The sequence below is a fragment of the Ascidia mentula genome, chromosome 5 (assembly GCF_947561715.1).
Source record: "Ascidia mentula chromosome 5, kaAscMent1.1, whole genome shotgun sequence".
Lineage (NCBI taxonomy): Eukaryota > Metazoa > Chordata > Ascidiacea > Phlebobranchia > Ascidiidae > Ascidia > Ascidia mentula.
Genome location: NC_138570.1, coordinates 16737164 through 16751506, shown reverse-complemented (window position 1 = coordinate 16751506; position 14343 = coordinate 16737164). Strand labels below are relative to the sequence as shown.

Genomic DNA, 14343 nt, shown 5'->3' with positions numbered 1-14343 from the left:
TATTGGTGCCTTTCTTGTGCAAAAACGGAAAGTCATCATGATTTTCCTGGGCCTTCTCTTCAGACGTGAGATTCTCCATCACAACTTAACGCTCAACTGCGATGAATTAAAAACAGCAATCATGGCGCAACCCTTTGTTCCATTAACCACCAAACAAGCAAAACAGGAGAAACTGTGCAACTCTCAGGCTTTTGACCTTACCTAAAGCAAACGGTTTGGCCGCATGTGGACGAATGCAAAATTTGGTCGTATGCCTAATACCAGTCTCAAATATATTACGTGCGAATAAGTACTGGCAATACAATTTACCGAACATGAAGGTCTGAATTCCAGGCCTTCTCCTTGTTTGTTTAATTATTGCGAGGATACTCTAGCATTTCAGTTTATAATGTAACAATTTCGGGGGCGCAAAGCATGCATGTACATTTTAAGAAAAGGAATATGATATAATCAGATATCTAATATTTTGTAAAAAATAAAGTTTTTTTAATAAGGCGAAAACCTCCACAGGTTTGGATTAATGACGCGCATGTTTGCTTTCGTGGGAAATTACCTAATTAACATACTGGTAACTTGGTCGATAATTGAGAAGTTTCCCAAAATTGCGTTTTGTTTGGGGAAAATTTCGTAGGAATGTAATGTCCTACTGAATTTAACTGACAAGTGGCTATTAATCTTATCATAGCACTTGTACCATTTCGTAATATGAAACTCTTCAAACCGGACTGGGTTTCTCATGATGGTAAGGCTAAAATCAAAATAGATTTTATTGACCAAACACATCTAGATGTAAAAGACTGGGACAAAATACTCATGACAATATTTTTTGGCTAAGGTAAAATGAAAAACAAATGCATTAATTTTTCCGTTGTCCCCTTTGCATGAATGATGAGGCCTATTGGAAAATTAACTTGTAGACCAACTGGTTTGGAAAGGTTATTTGCACATAAAGTTTTTAGACAGCTGTTAATTGCATAGAATAGTGAAAGCATTTCATATATTGATGTTTCAGTAATATTTTTGAGAGGATTACTAATGAAATGTCAAAAGTGTGCACAGAGGATAAATCTGAACGATATCTTTCCAAATCCACTTTAGGAACTTTTAGGAAGTGTTTTGTAAAATTTTGTCTTGTTACTCAAACAATGCATCAAATTATTTTATTCAAAATATTTTGCAACCTAATGTAATGCAGCAAAAGCGATCACCAGTGTTCCTTTTCTTACTTAGGCCAACCCATATTTTCTATCGATATTCATCCCGATGGATCACGTTTTGCAACTGGAGGTCTTGGGGACGGGGGGAGTAGTGGGAAGGTCATCATCTGGAACATGACTCCTGTTTCTAACCCGAAAGATGAGGATTGTAATGATGTGACCAAAGTGCTTTGTGTTATGGACAATCATTTAGGTAAGAAAAGGTGGTTCTTTTATTGTGTTCCAACAGTAATATTTTCTTATGCCTCTATTTTTTATGTCAAAATTTTGTTGCAGGACTATTAACTGTCATATTATGTGATAGTATATTATTTTATGTACTGTAGTTTTGTTATCTGTTAGCAGTAGACTATTAACTTGTGTTACTTAAAGTGCGCTTGTAATCTATATAAATGTGGCCAATAGTATAACTTCAAAATGTGGTTATTGCTCAACAATTACATGTATTTATGTAGCTTGTGTTAATTCTGTGCGATGGTCTTGCAATGGAGGATATCTTGCATCTGGTGGTGATGACAGGCTTATCATGATTTGGCAATTTGCTGGTATGTTGCTTGGGTTCTAATATCAAAACTACATCTTGATTGGCAAATACAACGAGGATGTTTTTTCCAGGTTATGGTGGTGTTGGAGTTTTTGGAGGGCCAGCCAACCTACAGGCTGCAAATGGTGAAAGGTGGCGCTGTACTCATACTTTAAAGGGACACACAGGAGGTAAGATTTTATTGCTAAAATATATCCTGATGGCAAAAATTTCTTCAGATATATTTTTATGGTGTATACTCTGTTTATACCATGGTTAGCTTTGTGTATTTTTTTAATAATTTTTTAAGAGGAATTTGTTATTTTGGCAGTACTAGAATGAATAAACTGGAAATATGTGCTTGAATCGTATCAAGGGAAAACTCTCGTATGAATGTTATAGTTTGAAATATTGTATTTACAGATGTTCTTGATCTGGCATGGTCCCCTACGAACCAATGGCTAGCATCTTGCAGCATTGACAACTCTGTTATTATCTGGAATGCAGAGAAGTTTCCGGAAGTGACAACAGTCCTTAAAGGCCACTCCAGTCTGGTTAAGGTTGGTTATTGTTTTAAACTTGTAGTGAGAATTTATTTAATAAACGATTGTAACAGGGGGTAACTTGGGACCCCATCGGGACTTACATTGCATCCCAGTCTGATGATAAAACTGTGAAAATCTGGAAAACTCTTGATTGGAAATTGGACACAACTGTTACAAAACCATTTAAAGAGGTATTTGTTAGTAATGTACAGAAGCTTAAGTTTAACAAATTTATTCCCCTGAATCAGCATTTTGACAAAGATTTAGTGTTTGTCGAATAATTGTTCTGAATTGGTCAAAACCGAATCTATTTTTCCAAAAAAAAATAATGTAATGAAATAATTGAGCCAGTATAAGTTCCGAGCCCTGCATACAGTGTACAATGTTTCTCGATCAACTCTCATCAGTGCAGCTTGTGACTGACAATAGATTGTTCCACTTTCTGGTGACTTTGCATAACAATAGTCATACCTTACATAGAACATACAATGCAAAAAGCTGATTTGTATTTCTTGTACATAGAGCACTGCCACCACTCATGTCTTAAGACTGAGTTGGTCCCCAGATGGAGGGTACCTTGTATCCGCCCATGCCATGAACAATTCAGGACCTACAGCACAAATAATACAGCGTGAAGGATGGACAACTGACATGGATTTTGTCGGACACAGAAAAGCTATAACTTGCACAAGGTGACAAAAGAATTCTTATCCAAATTTGTTTTATGAATGGCCTCTTACATTTAAAAATAACCTAATTTATTTGCATATCATATAATTTTGCAGTAATATTTCATGCAATGGCATGATTGGCAGGATCGATCCACTGTGCGGGTCCTTGCTTGGTGATCACAGCTATCGTATCGCGATTATTAGGTTCACAGGCTTGGCAGCACAGGCATAGCAGCCTAGCTGGATCAGCCACTTTTTCCTGACAAGTCGGAGCAAGATTTGAAAAATCAAGCTCCCGGTGAGGTTTGAACTCATGACCCTGGGCTAACCAGGCCCAACGTTCTACCAACTGAGCTACAGGAGCTCAGTGGCTTTACGGGGTATATTGTGGCCAAGGTACACTGGTGCGCAAGCGCACAACTTGCCAGGCAACCTTCACATATACGTAGGGGACTTGTCAGAAAAAAGTGGCCGATTCAGCTAGGCTGCAATGCCTGGGCTGCAAACCTCATAATCATATAATTTTGTTTACATGTCATATAATTTTGTTTACATATCATGTTTCAGTCCTTAAATATTCTGGTTAAAGGCCTTTGGGAAAAAAAGACTAATTTAGTATTAGCTGCCATATTAACATCAGCATATGTATAATACTATGAAAGCAACAACAACATTTCCATGCATCATTGTAAGGACATTTTATAATCTTCATTTCGGCTATTTGTGGAATTTGCCTTTCATGAAACTCACATTAAGGATCTTAAAATTTACATAGATTCAATGGCTGTGTTTTTTCAAATCCTGCGACGAAAGATAATAAAAAGTCTAGTTCACTTCCATACACATGCTGCGCTGTCGGCAGTCGAGATAGAGCAATATCAGTGTGGCTCACTTCACTCAGACGCCCTCTGGTGGTGGTTCATGACTTGTTCGAGGATTCTGTAATGGATATTTCTTGGTAAAAACTTTTTAAACTGTGGATGGTTTTTGGTAATACGTTATGAACTGAAATTCCAAGGTCAGTTTAAATATTGTGATCATAACAAAGTGGAAGATGCATATTAGATAATATGAATATAGTACATCAGTAAATAATTCTAAAAGGACAAATAAGAACTATTGGACTGCACTGTATATTACCCTACTTAGCAAACAACTGCATTTGTGCATATTTTACAAAACATAGTTTACAAACCAAAATCAGTTTAATTAAACATCACGATCATGACAAACTACATTATTGGATTACACCGGTTCTGAATGTTTGAAAGAATAAACCTGGTGTGGATTCGGATTCCATAATTATGGGACTGTATATTGCCTTTCTTGGCAAACAAGTAACTTTAGAATATTACTGCAGGTCATTTGATGGTTATAAAATGTTGTGTTGTTCCTGGGATGGAACTGTGGCGTTTTTTTCCTTCGACAAACCAGAAATCGGACAAACTCTTACACAAGAAGAAAAGGTGAATAATGAAACAAGTCTGAATTGAAAAGTACCAAATTTTACTTTACTTGATAGAACAAGTTGCACAAAGACACGTATGGGAAGACATCCTGTGTACAACAACCCCTAATAATTGAAAATCCAGCCTTGCTGGCTCTGCAACAAAAGAAAAAGGACCAGGCCTCTCTTCTTGGTGGCGAACAAATCAACAAACCTCCACCCATACCCCGTAACTACCCAGTAAGTTACCAAACACTTTCACAATCGGGCGGGGATACCCAACTTTCATAAGCCGGTGACGTCATCTCTAACAAAATCGTATGACGACGCACTCGATAAATGTTGATTTGCGTAATACGTTAATTCGCTTGCGTAATACGTTAATTCGTTTTTTGTCACTGCAACATCTGAAAGGTTATGCAGTTTTTTTTGCGGAACAAAATTCTTTCAAAGCCTCCAAGTAAGCTTGCGACACCACAACGACATTAAAACGACGCAATTGTGCTTCGCAATGCACAGTTTGGAACCTCTGTACTGTAGGGTCTTAAAGCGAAAGTGTTGCTTCTGACCACATCATATTTAGTAGTCGTAATAGATTGTAATGTAGCGCCTGTGCTGAGCACTGTTAGAACAGTAATTGTCATGATTATCAAATGCCAAAAACTGTTGTCTTTTAAATTCTTGTATTTGCATGTAGACAAAACAGATAGAGACAAGAACAGCCACAGGGAAAAGGAGAATAATTCCCGTCTTTGTCGCGCCGCAAGAAGCCCTCGGGTAAGTTTGTTCGCTTTCCAAATAAGCGCGAGTTGCGATACTGTTATTTATGTACAGGGGAATACCCTGTCCATTCGGATCAAGCAGTACCTTTGGCAGACCGCCGTCCACCTCGTCTCTCATCAATTCTTTCAAGGTAAACAAACAAACAAACATGTTGGTGCCACTTGTTGCGACATTTGGCATTTGGTGGCACTAACAAAACCTTGTATAGTGAAACAATGTACACTGCTATCTGCAGCTCCTGGACGTTACTGGTTTCAACAATTGATTTGTTTTAATAGAAGTCCCCAGAAATATCGGACAAATCTCCGTCCAAGTCTCTTTCCTCCAAAGAAGACACCAGATCCCCAGCCAAGCAATCCACACTAAAGCAGGACGGTGTGTTGATTATTTACCTGAGGAAATTACGTAATTGAATCCGATATTTTTGACGTGTTTTAGAGTCAAACAAAGCGGACGAAAAACAAGCAGACAAACCTTCACCGAACAAACAAACCTACGCTGAAGCTGAACAGGTGAATGTACGCACTTGGATTTCAATTGTTCACTGTTACGAAATCATAAAAAAGTCATACACGAGTGTTACTTCTGACAGCTGCAAATACTAAAATTCGTTTTGCCCACTTTAAAACTTTCCAAACTTTTAACATTACCAACCAAAAATTACACCATGAAAGTATTAGTATTTGGATGGTTTGATTAAGTGCACCCAGGTTATGATAATTAAGCACCGCCAGTTAATATAGTTTAATCGCAAATGTTTATCTTATCACATAAAACAACGTGTGCATTTCGCTTGTATCGTAATCACAGATACAAACAAGGCTGTTTGATTAAACAAAAAAAGGGTGGATCTACAGACAGTGGGGCACACTGTTTCGACCAATCAGGTCTCATTAGTACAGCGGGTGACTAAGTTCGGACTAGTTGGTTAACTGGATAGGTCGAAACAGTGTGCACTGTTTGCAGTTCAATCATCGTTATTTGCTCGTTTGCTTCTAAATTGCTGTGGAGCTCGTATGAATGTCAATGTTTCCTGGCATGGAAAATGGAAAGTCACTGGTGTTAGACGATCGACGCGACAATAGGTCAATAAACTTTTATCAAGCAGAACATCAGTATCACGTTCCCCTTTATGCTGTAAATGTACATAGACTGTTCTCTTTGTTTAGTTACGTGGAACTCGTCGCCAAACCCATTTATATTTACAACTAATCAAACTGGGGTTGAAAGTGAAATTTACCACCCGTAGTGGTGACGTCAGTACATAAATAGAATGTAACAAATTTGCGGCATTTCGAATTGTCAACGAGAATGTTGTCATTGAATCATCACACATGCCAACTGTCGCAAGATATTTGTATTAACGCTGTACAAGGGGGCACGACTCACAAGGGTTAAGTCGGATTACTCGAAACGACGCCAGTCCAAACCAGTCGACTCTACACTATCTGCTCATAGCGAATAGCAACGTTAATTCCTTATGACTTGCGATCTCGCGAGCGTGTGATTGTCAACAACTATAGAAACGATTTATGCTGGTAATGGCAACCACCATTTATCCCATTTTATTGAATAAATTAGAGCGGATTCCAATTTCGCATTTGTATCTTCGAGCTTGTATAAAAACCCCTGTGCTTCCCCATCACTGGTTGTCCGCGAAGTTTTTTCAGCCAACGTGGTACGGATGGGTCAATTCCACAGTGTTTGTGAATGTGTTTTGTTATAGAGCCAAACTATTAACGTTATACCCCAGGGGATGGACAAAGTTGTAGTTCATGGTATGACCAACAAAAACAAATCTCGTTGTGGCAAATTGTAAATTTTTTGCACATATACTTTGGTCCGCCAAAAAATGGGCTCTTGTTTATCCCATGTATACGTTGTCGAAATAGGTCGTAAGTTTAATGCATGTTTTTCAACCCTCAGAAGAAGAAAGCTGTACTGGACAGCAGACTGTGCGAAAAGTCATGCGATGTTGTGAAGGAGAATGAGGCAGGGATCGTAACGAAAACAACTGAATCTGACGTCGAAAAGTAGGCAAACACCTGTGTACATTAACATCATATGAGCTGTATACAGACGGCCACTGTTTTGACCTATTATGTCTCATTAAGTGCAGCTATGCAGCTTACAAAAGTCATATTATTGGCCCCCTGCTTATCTATCTACATGTATGCAAAACCATAATCCAACTTACACTGTTTACCCAGTTTATCCGCACGATACCGAAATCCGTGTAAAACATGTGATGTCGCAACTTTGAAAGAGTTGTGGATGGTTTGCATGTGCCCATGGGGGTAATGCGGCGTCTACAACATATCAATATCACTCTTTGGGCAAAGCTAAATGTCCCAGCTGTGGGGACATTGAAAGTTGTTTAATAATCCCGACCTTACAGAGTCATTTTATATCAAGGCAGAATGGTCATTATCTGTTTTTGTTTGTGTCATTTGTCTGACCCAATTTTTTAAGAAATGTCCCAAAAATTAAAAGCCGTTTCGGACACAATGTCCAAAAGGAAATTGATTGGTAGATTATTCGAGCGTCTCATCGGTAGGCGAAAATGCCCTTTGTGTTGCCCGGACGTCGTTTTTATAATTCTCGGCGAATCGTTTTCGAGCGGACGAAATGACCAAAATAAATTGAAAATGTCCTAAATTTTTGCTGGCATTTCGGTCATTTGACAGAATTTTTTAGTGAAAAACAAAACTAGGTCACTATTCTTTATTCAAAATATAAATTTACCATTCCAATGCCAAACTGTATTGCATTAGGGTGACAAACAAACAGACGGCCCTTTCGACCCCGGTCCCAAGCTCCCAGCCCCCTAAGCCCCCTACTCCACCCCAACCGTCACCAAGGCGACCCGGCAGACCCCCACTACATCTGAAACGGAAAATGAACGGTTCGACTTCTCCTGTGCGAAAACGTCAGTACAGACAGATGAGAAAAGACCATCCCAAAACTACAGCGCATACGGATATCGAACCACCTGCACATGAGCAACATACGCCTCGGAAAGAGGTCGGTGCTTGTTTTTTTCTATTTTTATTTAGTAGATAAAGTGAATACATTCGTTGGACAACCTGAGGATTTTTGTTGTTGATTGTGTTCAGTATTTGTGCTTCTTTATGTTTATCATGGTCAACACTCTTGGTTCTTTCATACCTAAATTTTTAATTTTGTTCTAATCCACGACCCCGAGTCCCAGCCATCTATTTTAATGTGGTACTCGACCGCAAACTGGTGGCAGGCGCCGCGTAGTTGCCTTTAAAGCACTATACGTGTTATTGCACGGGAATCGACCTCTTTGAAAGTAGCGTATTAGTTTGTTACTTGCGTTTCATCAATCTAGACAGTGTAGTGAAATATATTATTTGACCTTCAAAGAACTGACTGTTTGAAGGTTCTTAGGAATTTCTGATAGAAACTTTTTTTTCTAATCACTTTTTATAAGTTTCAATTCTACTTCGCAGGCATCAACGCCTTCCCACAAGACTTCGCATTCGATCAGACACTTCGATCCACATTTGTTACTTCATAAAAAGTTGACCAAGAAGTTGTTCTACCAGGTAACACTTGGTCAAAACGCTCAGTGTTTTTTGTTCGAAATTGCGCAAAAAAAATAAGATCGTGGTTAACATTAAACTAAAAGAATATCGAAATATTTTAGTGTGATTAACAACCTGAAGGTAATCACACCGTGGGTATAAATTTACAAAAACACAAAACTTGTATTTGTCATAATGTAGCGAAACTGAAATTACGATCAGAAACCAAAAGAGGGGGTCAAGTATTTACATATAATCGAAACCAGTTCCTTTTTAGAGTCCGTCGCCTCCGCACTTAGTGGTGACAGTTTACAACGACTTAACATCTGACGACAAACCCGTCCCTTCGACACTACACAAAGTTGAATGTACATGCGACAAAATCGAACAGTGGTCAACTGTCGTGTCTTCTCCATCTGTTTGTCTCGTCGTCAGCCAGTAAGTCGTGTTTCTTTTGTGTACAAATTTCCATAAAATTAGTCATGGTTTCGGTGGTTTCGTGCCTGGGGAGCATGACGCAACTGTATGAGCAGGGTGTCGATTTATGCCTTTTTCGCCATTCTAAGTGTTCGACACGCGACGTCACTGTTCGGCGAGAATAAATGTTAAGTTACCGGTATACAGTACCACGAACAAACAAACGCTATTGTTAGCTACAAATGTCCATAAATTGAATTACCATGATAACCTAATTGAGCCTAACATATCGTCCACGCCAATCTTGCAACATTTACATCGATCTTACTAGTTTTCTTTTTTTCGAAGATTGGACGCCAACGATTCCCCTATTACCACATAGTTGTCAATTTTTTGCCGTAGATGCTGGTGGCAAAAGTGGTTCGAAGACGTTGGTGCCAACATAAGTCGTTTAATTTCAAACCGCAAACAATTATTTGGGGAGAAATTTGTAGCCCATTTCGAGTCACTGTTAAACAACAGCATTTAAGTGAACGGCTACGTAGTGTTGAAAACTTAATGGTATCATCGTTTGGGATCCCCATCCAAGATAAATTTGCCTATTTAGATTGCTAAATAAACGCAACCGCAATACAATTTTGGACAAAATCCATGCAAAAACCTGTCAGCACTTCCTTCAACGTTCAGCGAATAAGCGCGTTATACCTAAAACTAACCATTGTTTCCAAACATGGAGCATTATTACCGAACACGTGGTATTATTACCAAACATATTGCATTGTTACCAAACAAATGCCATTTTTCGTTCAATCGGACCTTAAAAGAGACATAGCAGCCTGCAACATGCAAGGTTTTCAATTGTTTTGTCGTTATTTCAACGTGATGTAAGTACAAAAATTCTGTAATCGAAATAAGCCTGGTCGTTCCCATGCGTTAGTTACCAGATGCGACATTTTTGCTATTCGACACACACGATAATTTTTCTCAAGATGTTCGACACGCAGAAAAAAATCGAAGCCCTGTGTATGAGTACTATATTTGCTTCAGGTAACTATTTATTGAGTTCCATTTTGCTCTTACAGTATTGTTGAAAGAATTTGTGGTGGCGTCAATAATGTACAATTTTGTCTCGTCGTAGTCGTGACTCATATTGTGTATAAAACTTTACATATATTTCATCATGGTTTCGGTGGTTCTGTGTCTGGGGACAGGACGCAAGATCAATGAGTTATAATATTTACTTCCAATATCGAGAGTTCCAATACAGCTCTTACTGATCTAACAATGTCAACTATCACCTGGGTACCAGCAATAAAGATGATGGCGTGATTGAATTATGGTTTTTGTTGCGGTCGTACCCACGACCTTTCATGTTTTTAGTTAAACAACCTCAAACTTGAGTTGCAAACAGTATTGTACGCTGTTTCCTGGTAACAGCAGCTCTGGACTAGCTTTTAAACAAGCAGGCACAGGTATTTGTACTTTGTGGTACTTTTCCGATTAATCGTCGATCCGTTGGGTACCAAACAACAGAGACGAACCACTGTGGAGCGCACGATGGTCAAACAACTATACTTGGTATCCAATAGTGTTATAGGCTCTAGTGTCACCCAAGTCTTATCAAGGCAAAAGTGCTTCTCGTTTTCCTTACAGTTACTCAACAAACGTTTTTTGTTCGTTTCCAGGCATATTGTGGGCTTAGCGTGTTACGATCATTCCATACATGTGTTATCTCTAACATCTGGACGTCGTCTACTTCCACCAATCCACTTCGGGACAGCAATCTCACATTTAAGCTGCAAAGCTCACCACTTGATGGCAGTCGACAGCACTTGCAAATTATCTGTTTGGTGAGCGAAGTTAATGTTCCTGTTACATTTTCCGATTTTCCTCCATGCAAAGTTAAACTTGACCACAAATTGCGTAGTGTTTGCTTTCCGAAACTATTTTGTCCACGGGTCCATGCAAGGTTATTTAAGTTGACTATAGGAACACAGAAATTTCAAGTAAACATGGTTTTGCGCCTATATGGCTGGCTTTCTTATCACCCAAAGGCTTAAAGCACATATTCAGGAGTTTTTGACCTCAAATAAATAACGCGAAAGTTTTTATAAAACCCTTGAGTTTCGCGGAACTCACTTGTGTCCCTGTAATAGTTTAAAGTTGGCTGGTTTGTCAACTTGAAACGAATTTTGCTCCAGACAGATTTCTTTTCCACACAATTCACAAATTGAAAAAATACCGATTTATTTTTTGGATAATCGAGGACAGACTTTAAATAAAACTCAGCTTAAGAATATGGAATCGTAATTGAAATCGCGCAAAATTGAAGTTATCCTAAACGAGACGTTTTGTTCCAAGTTAGCCAACTTTAAACTATATTACAGGGACACAAAGAGATGCAAGGCGACAGTTATGGAACATTCCTTCTCTCATCTCGTCGACGAAAGTTGCCATGGAAACAAGGACGTATCCCCTCTGCGGAGATGTTTCCTCACTCAAAGAGGTTTGCCCGTGGTGACGCTCATCAACGGAAAGACTTACTCGTTCAGTCAAGAGTTGTGCTCCTGGTACGTTTGTCAGGTGTAAAACGATTCGCTTGGGCAATATATACAGGTGAAAGGGTTCACGCCACATTGGCAAAATGCCAAACTGTGGGTAAAGAATTGTGTAAGCTGCAGACAAATGGCCCAATTGGTGACCAACCGATGACGGTGATTGTATAGTCACCACAAAGTGGTAGTCTTTGCTTGGCCGTTTGGTCAGCAAAGTCGTCTGAAAGTCACACCAGCTGCACTGATAAGACCTTTTAGGTCGAAACAGTGGCCATCTGTCTGCAGCTTACACAATTCATATCATTGGATCCACTTTGCTTATCTTATGGGTAAAGAATATCAACATATAGCATTGCCAGTTATTTGCCTGAGCAATCCACACAGTATTAAGTTCGTTTTATATCTAATCACAGGGGCGTGAGTTTTCAGATCTTACTCCCGACTTGTCGGGAAAAGGTGGCTTTGATTCAGCTACAATATCTTAGGAATACTCATAAGTTTTCACAGTCGCCTTTCGATAAAATTCAACTACTAAATTTATTATTTCATCACCACGATATATTTTTAGGATACTTCTCCATTCCGGCAGCGACGCTGTGGAACAATTCGCAGATAATGTTGCACCCGATGCTGGGGATCAAACTACTGAAGAGGGGGCGTTATTGCTGGCGAAAAAGTCTTTTAACGGGTAAACTTAAAATTTTTATTTGTATTTAAATTAACCCTTTGTCTTTACTCTGGTGAACATGTTTGTGGTCGTACATCGTCACTCAACCAGGATATTATTTTCTTGAAAATATTTTTTATATGACGGTTTTTGGTCAATTGTTTTAACCATTTATGAATACGACAGGCCCTTACTTTTTTTTGGGTGCTACATTATCGGGGTCGACAAGCCTTTGTGGTAAAAATTCCTCAATTTCAAAGTAAAAAATGCTACTCACGGCCCTTTTTTGATATTCATGGGCCCTGTTGCGCCACCGGACTAAATACAATATTGTATCGAAAAAAATTTTTGTAAACTTTCAATCTACTTCAATTTGTCTCATACAAACGTTTCTACCTGCTGTAGGATTGGAGCTCATGCAAGTCGGTCATCTCACACCAGTGCGACGTCACAGAGGAATGCAACCCTCGCAATGTTGGAGAGTAAAGTAGCGGCTTGTGTCCTCATCGAATCGGTTACTGAGTACAGAAAGTGGATGCTGGCATACGTCAGGTGCGGATTACATACAGCGGTCAGCGCATATTAAGGGACAACACCGCATTTTACGATCTTGATTTGAGATTGCTACAATACGGCTCTTCTGGCAATTTAATTGTATTAGCAGTATTGTAGCAATAAAACATGCCCAGCATCAGTAGTTATTTATTGATTTGAGATTATTGAAATCATGGCGATTTAAAAAAGTACTGCCCTCTGGGAATTATGTTAAGTTGTTCCCAACCTTTTTTGGCCTGTGCACCCTTCTAGTCGATATTCAAATCTAATTCCCCCCTACAAACTTAGTTTGCTCATATATGGCAAATGCAGCAATAACACATAGCACAGACAACCAGTAAGAGATTAATATTGTGACACAAATTTTCCCTACAAATTACAAAATTAGATTGGCGTAGATTAAACTGATCTTTCGCCACCATACGAATCCACCAACAGTTAAGCAATGCATACAGCAATCCACCTGAATGCGAATTAACTACAGATAAAGAAGTGTTTCGGTTTTGTTGATTCATAGATTTCATAGATTTAAACTCCACACACCAAAACCTCATAAATAAACCGGTACATTTGGGAAAAGGAAAGCCAAAGCTGGAATGCTGCCGGTATACTTCTCACAAAATACATTTTCTTCCTTACAACGAGGTTGAAATGAAAAAGTTTCTGTGATTAAGTCCCACTATAACAGTTGCCTCTAGCTGATCTTTACTTCTTGAACAATTTTCAGGTATTTGGTTCAAGAAAATCTGGAACTTCGGCTCCGTGAAGTATGTGATGACCTCATCGGCCCTCCAGCACAAAGACCTTGGGCGAAAAGAAGGAACAGAGATAACGGAAGTTGGAAAGCTCACGTGTTGGTAAATCTTAAGTTAGATATTCCGTAACAAGAGTAAAACTCTGACTTTACTGAGTAACTTTCTGTTGGACAATTTCACAGTGGTTTTGAAACGACTCTTTGCAACTGGGATTTTGTTAAGTTTTTTTCCTGTCCTTAGAAATATAATCAGCAAAGCATACTGCAACGACGTCTTGCATTTGCAAATTTCAAAATTTACTTCAATACGATAATTTAAATAACGAGCAGCACCTACGTACAATTGTACACGTATTGACGTCTTCAAGGTACTTTCACTTGGGTCACCTTTGACAGTGCTGCTTCTTAAATCAAATAATTGTCACGATTGCATACACCCGTGCCTTTTTAACCACGAAACTCTATCAGGGCATCCAGAAGAGGACGCTGTTGCAAGAGGAGGTTTTACCGATCGTGGCATCGAACCTCGCCTTCCAACGTCTCTACACCGAGTACCAAGATCAACTCGACAGTGAAACTATGCCCACACTTCCTGGGCTTAACTGACTGGATTTTGCGTGGATCGAAATATTGTCACTTTCAGCTGCTAAATAATAAA

The 14343-nt window shown here is 39.0% G+C and overlaps 1 protein-coding gene across 1 annotated transcript; it reads left to right on the top strand.

Moving 5' to 3' along the window:
* Positions 1-579: 579 nt before the first annotated feature.
* On the top strand, positions 580-14328 carry LOC145901915 (protein HIRA-like). The gene is made up of 24 exons (XM_082989731.1): positions 580-742; positions 1231-1410; positions 1673-1762; positions 1833-1931; positions 2164-2300; positions 2357-2476; positions 2808-2977; positions 3732-3914; positions 4317-4422; positions 4479-4643; positions 5101-5180; positions 5238-5316; positions 5465-5561; positions 5625-5698; positions 7113-7219; positions 7961-8210; positions 8663-8758; positions 9015-9175; positions 10840-11004; positions 11542-11724; positions 12278-12397; positions 12782-12928; positions 13659-13788; positions 14154-14328. Exons 1-24 carry the CDS (start codon positions 706-708, stop codon positions 14289-14291), a joined length of 3114 nt encoding a protein of 1037 aa, XP_082845857.1. The 5' UTR covers positions 580-705; the 3' UTR covers positions 14292-14328.
* Positions 14329-14343: the final 15 nt, after the last annotated feature.

What these genes read in the sequence shown, in the direction of transcription:
- LOC145901915 (XM_082989731.1), top strand. Translation starts at nt 706, where the DNA reads ATGAAACTCTTCAAACCGGACTGGGTTTCTCATGATG. An exon ending in AGTCAAGAGTTGTGCTCCTG is followed by an intron (nt 11,725 to 12,277) that starts GTACGTTTGTCA and finishes ATATATTTTTAG; the next exon opens with GATACTTCTCCATTCCGGCA. An exon ending in GTTGGAAAGCTCACGTGTTG is followed by an intron (nt 13,789 to 14,153) that starts GTAAATCTTAAG and finishes AAACTCTATCAG; the next exon opens with GGCATCCAGAAGAGGACGCT.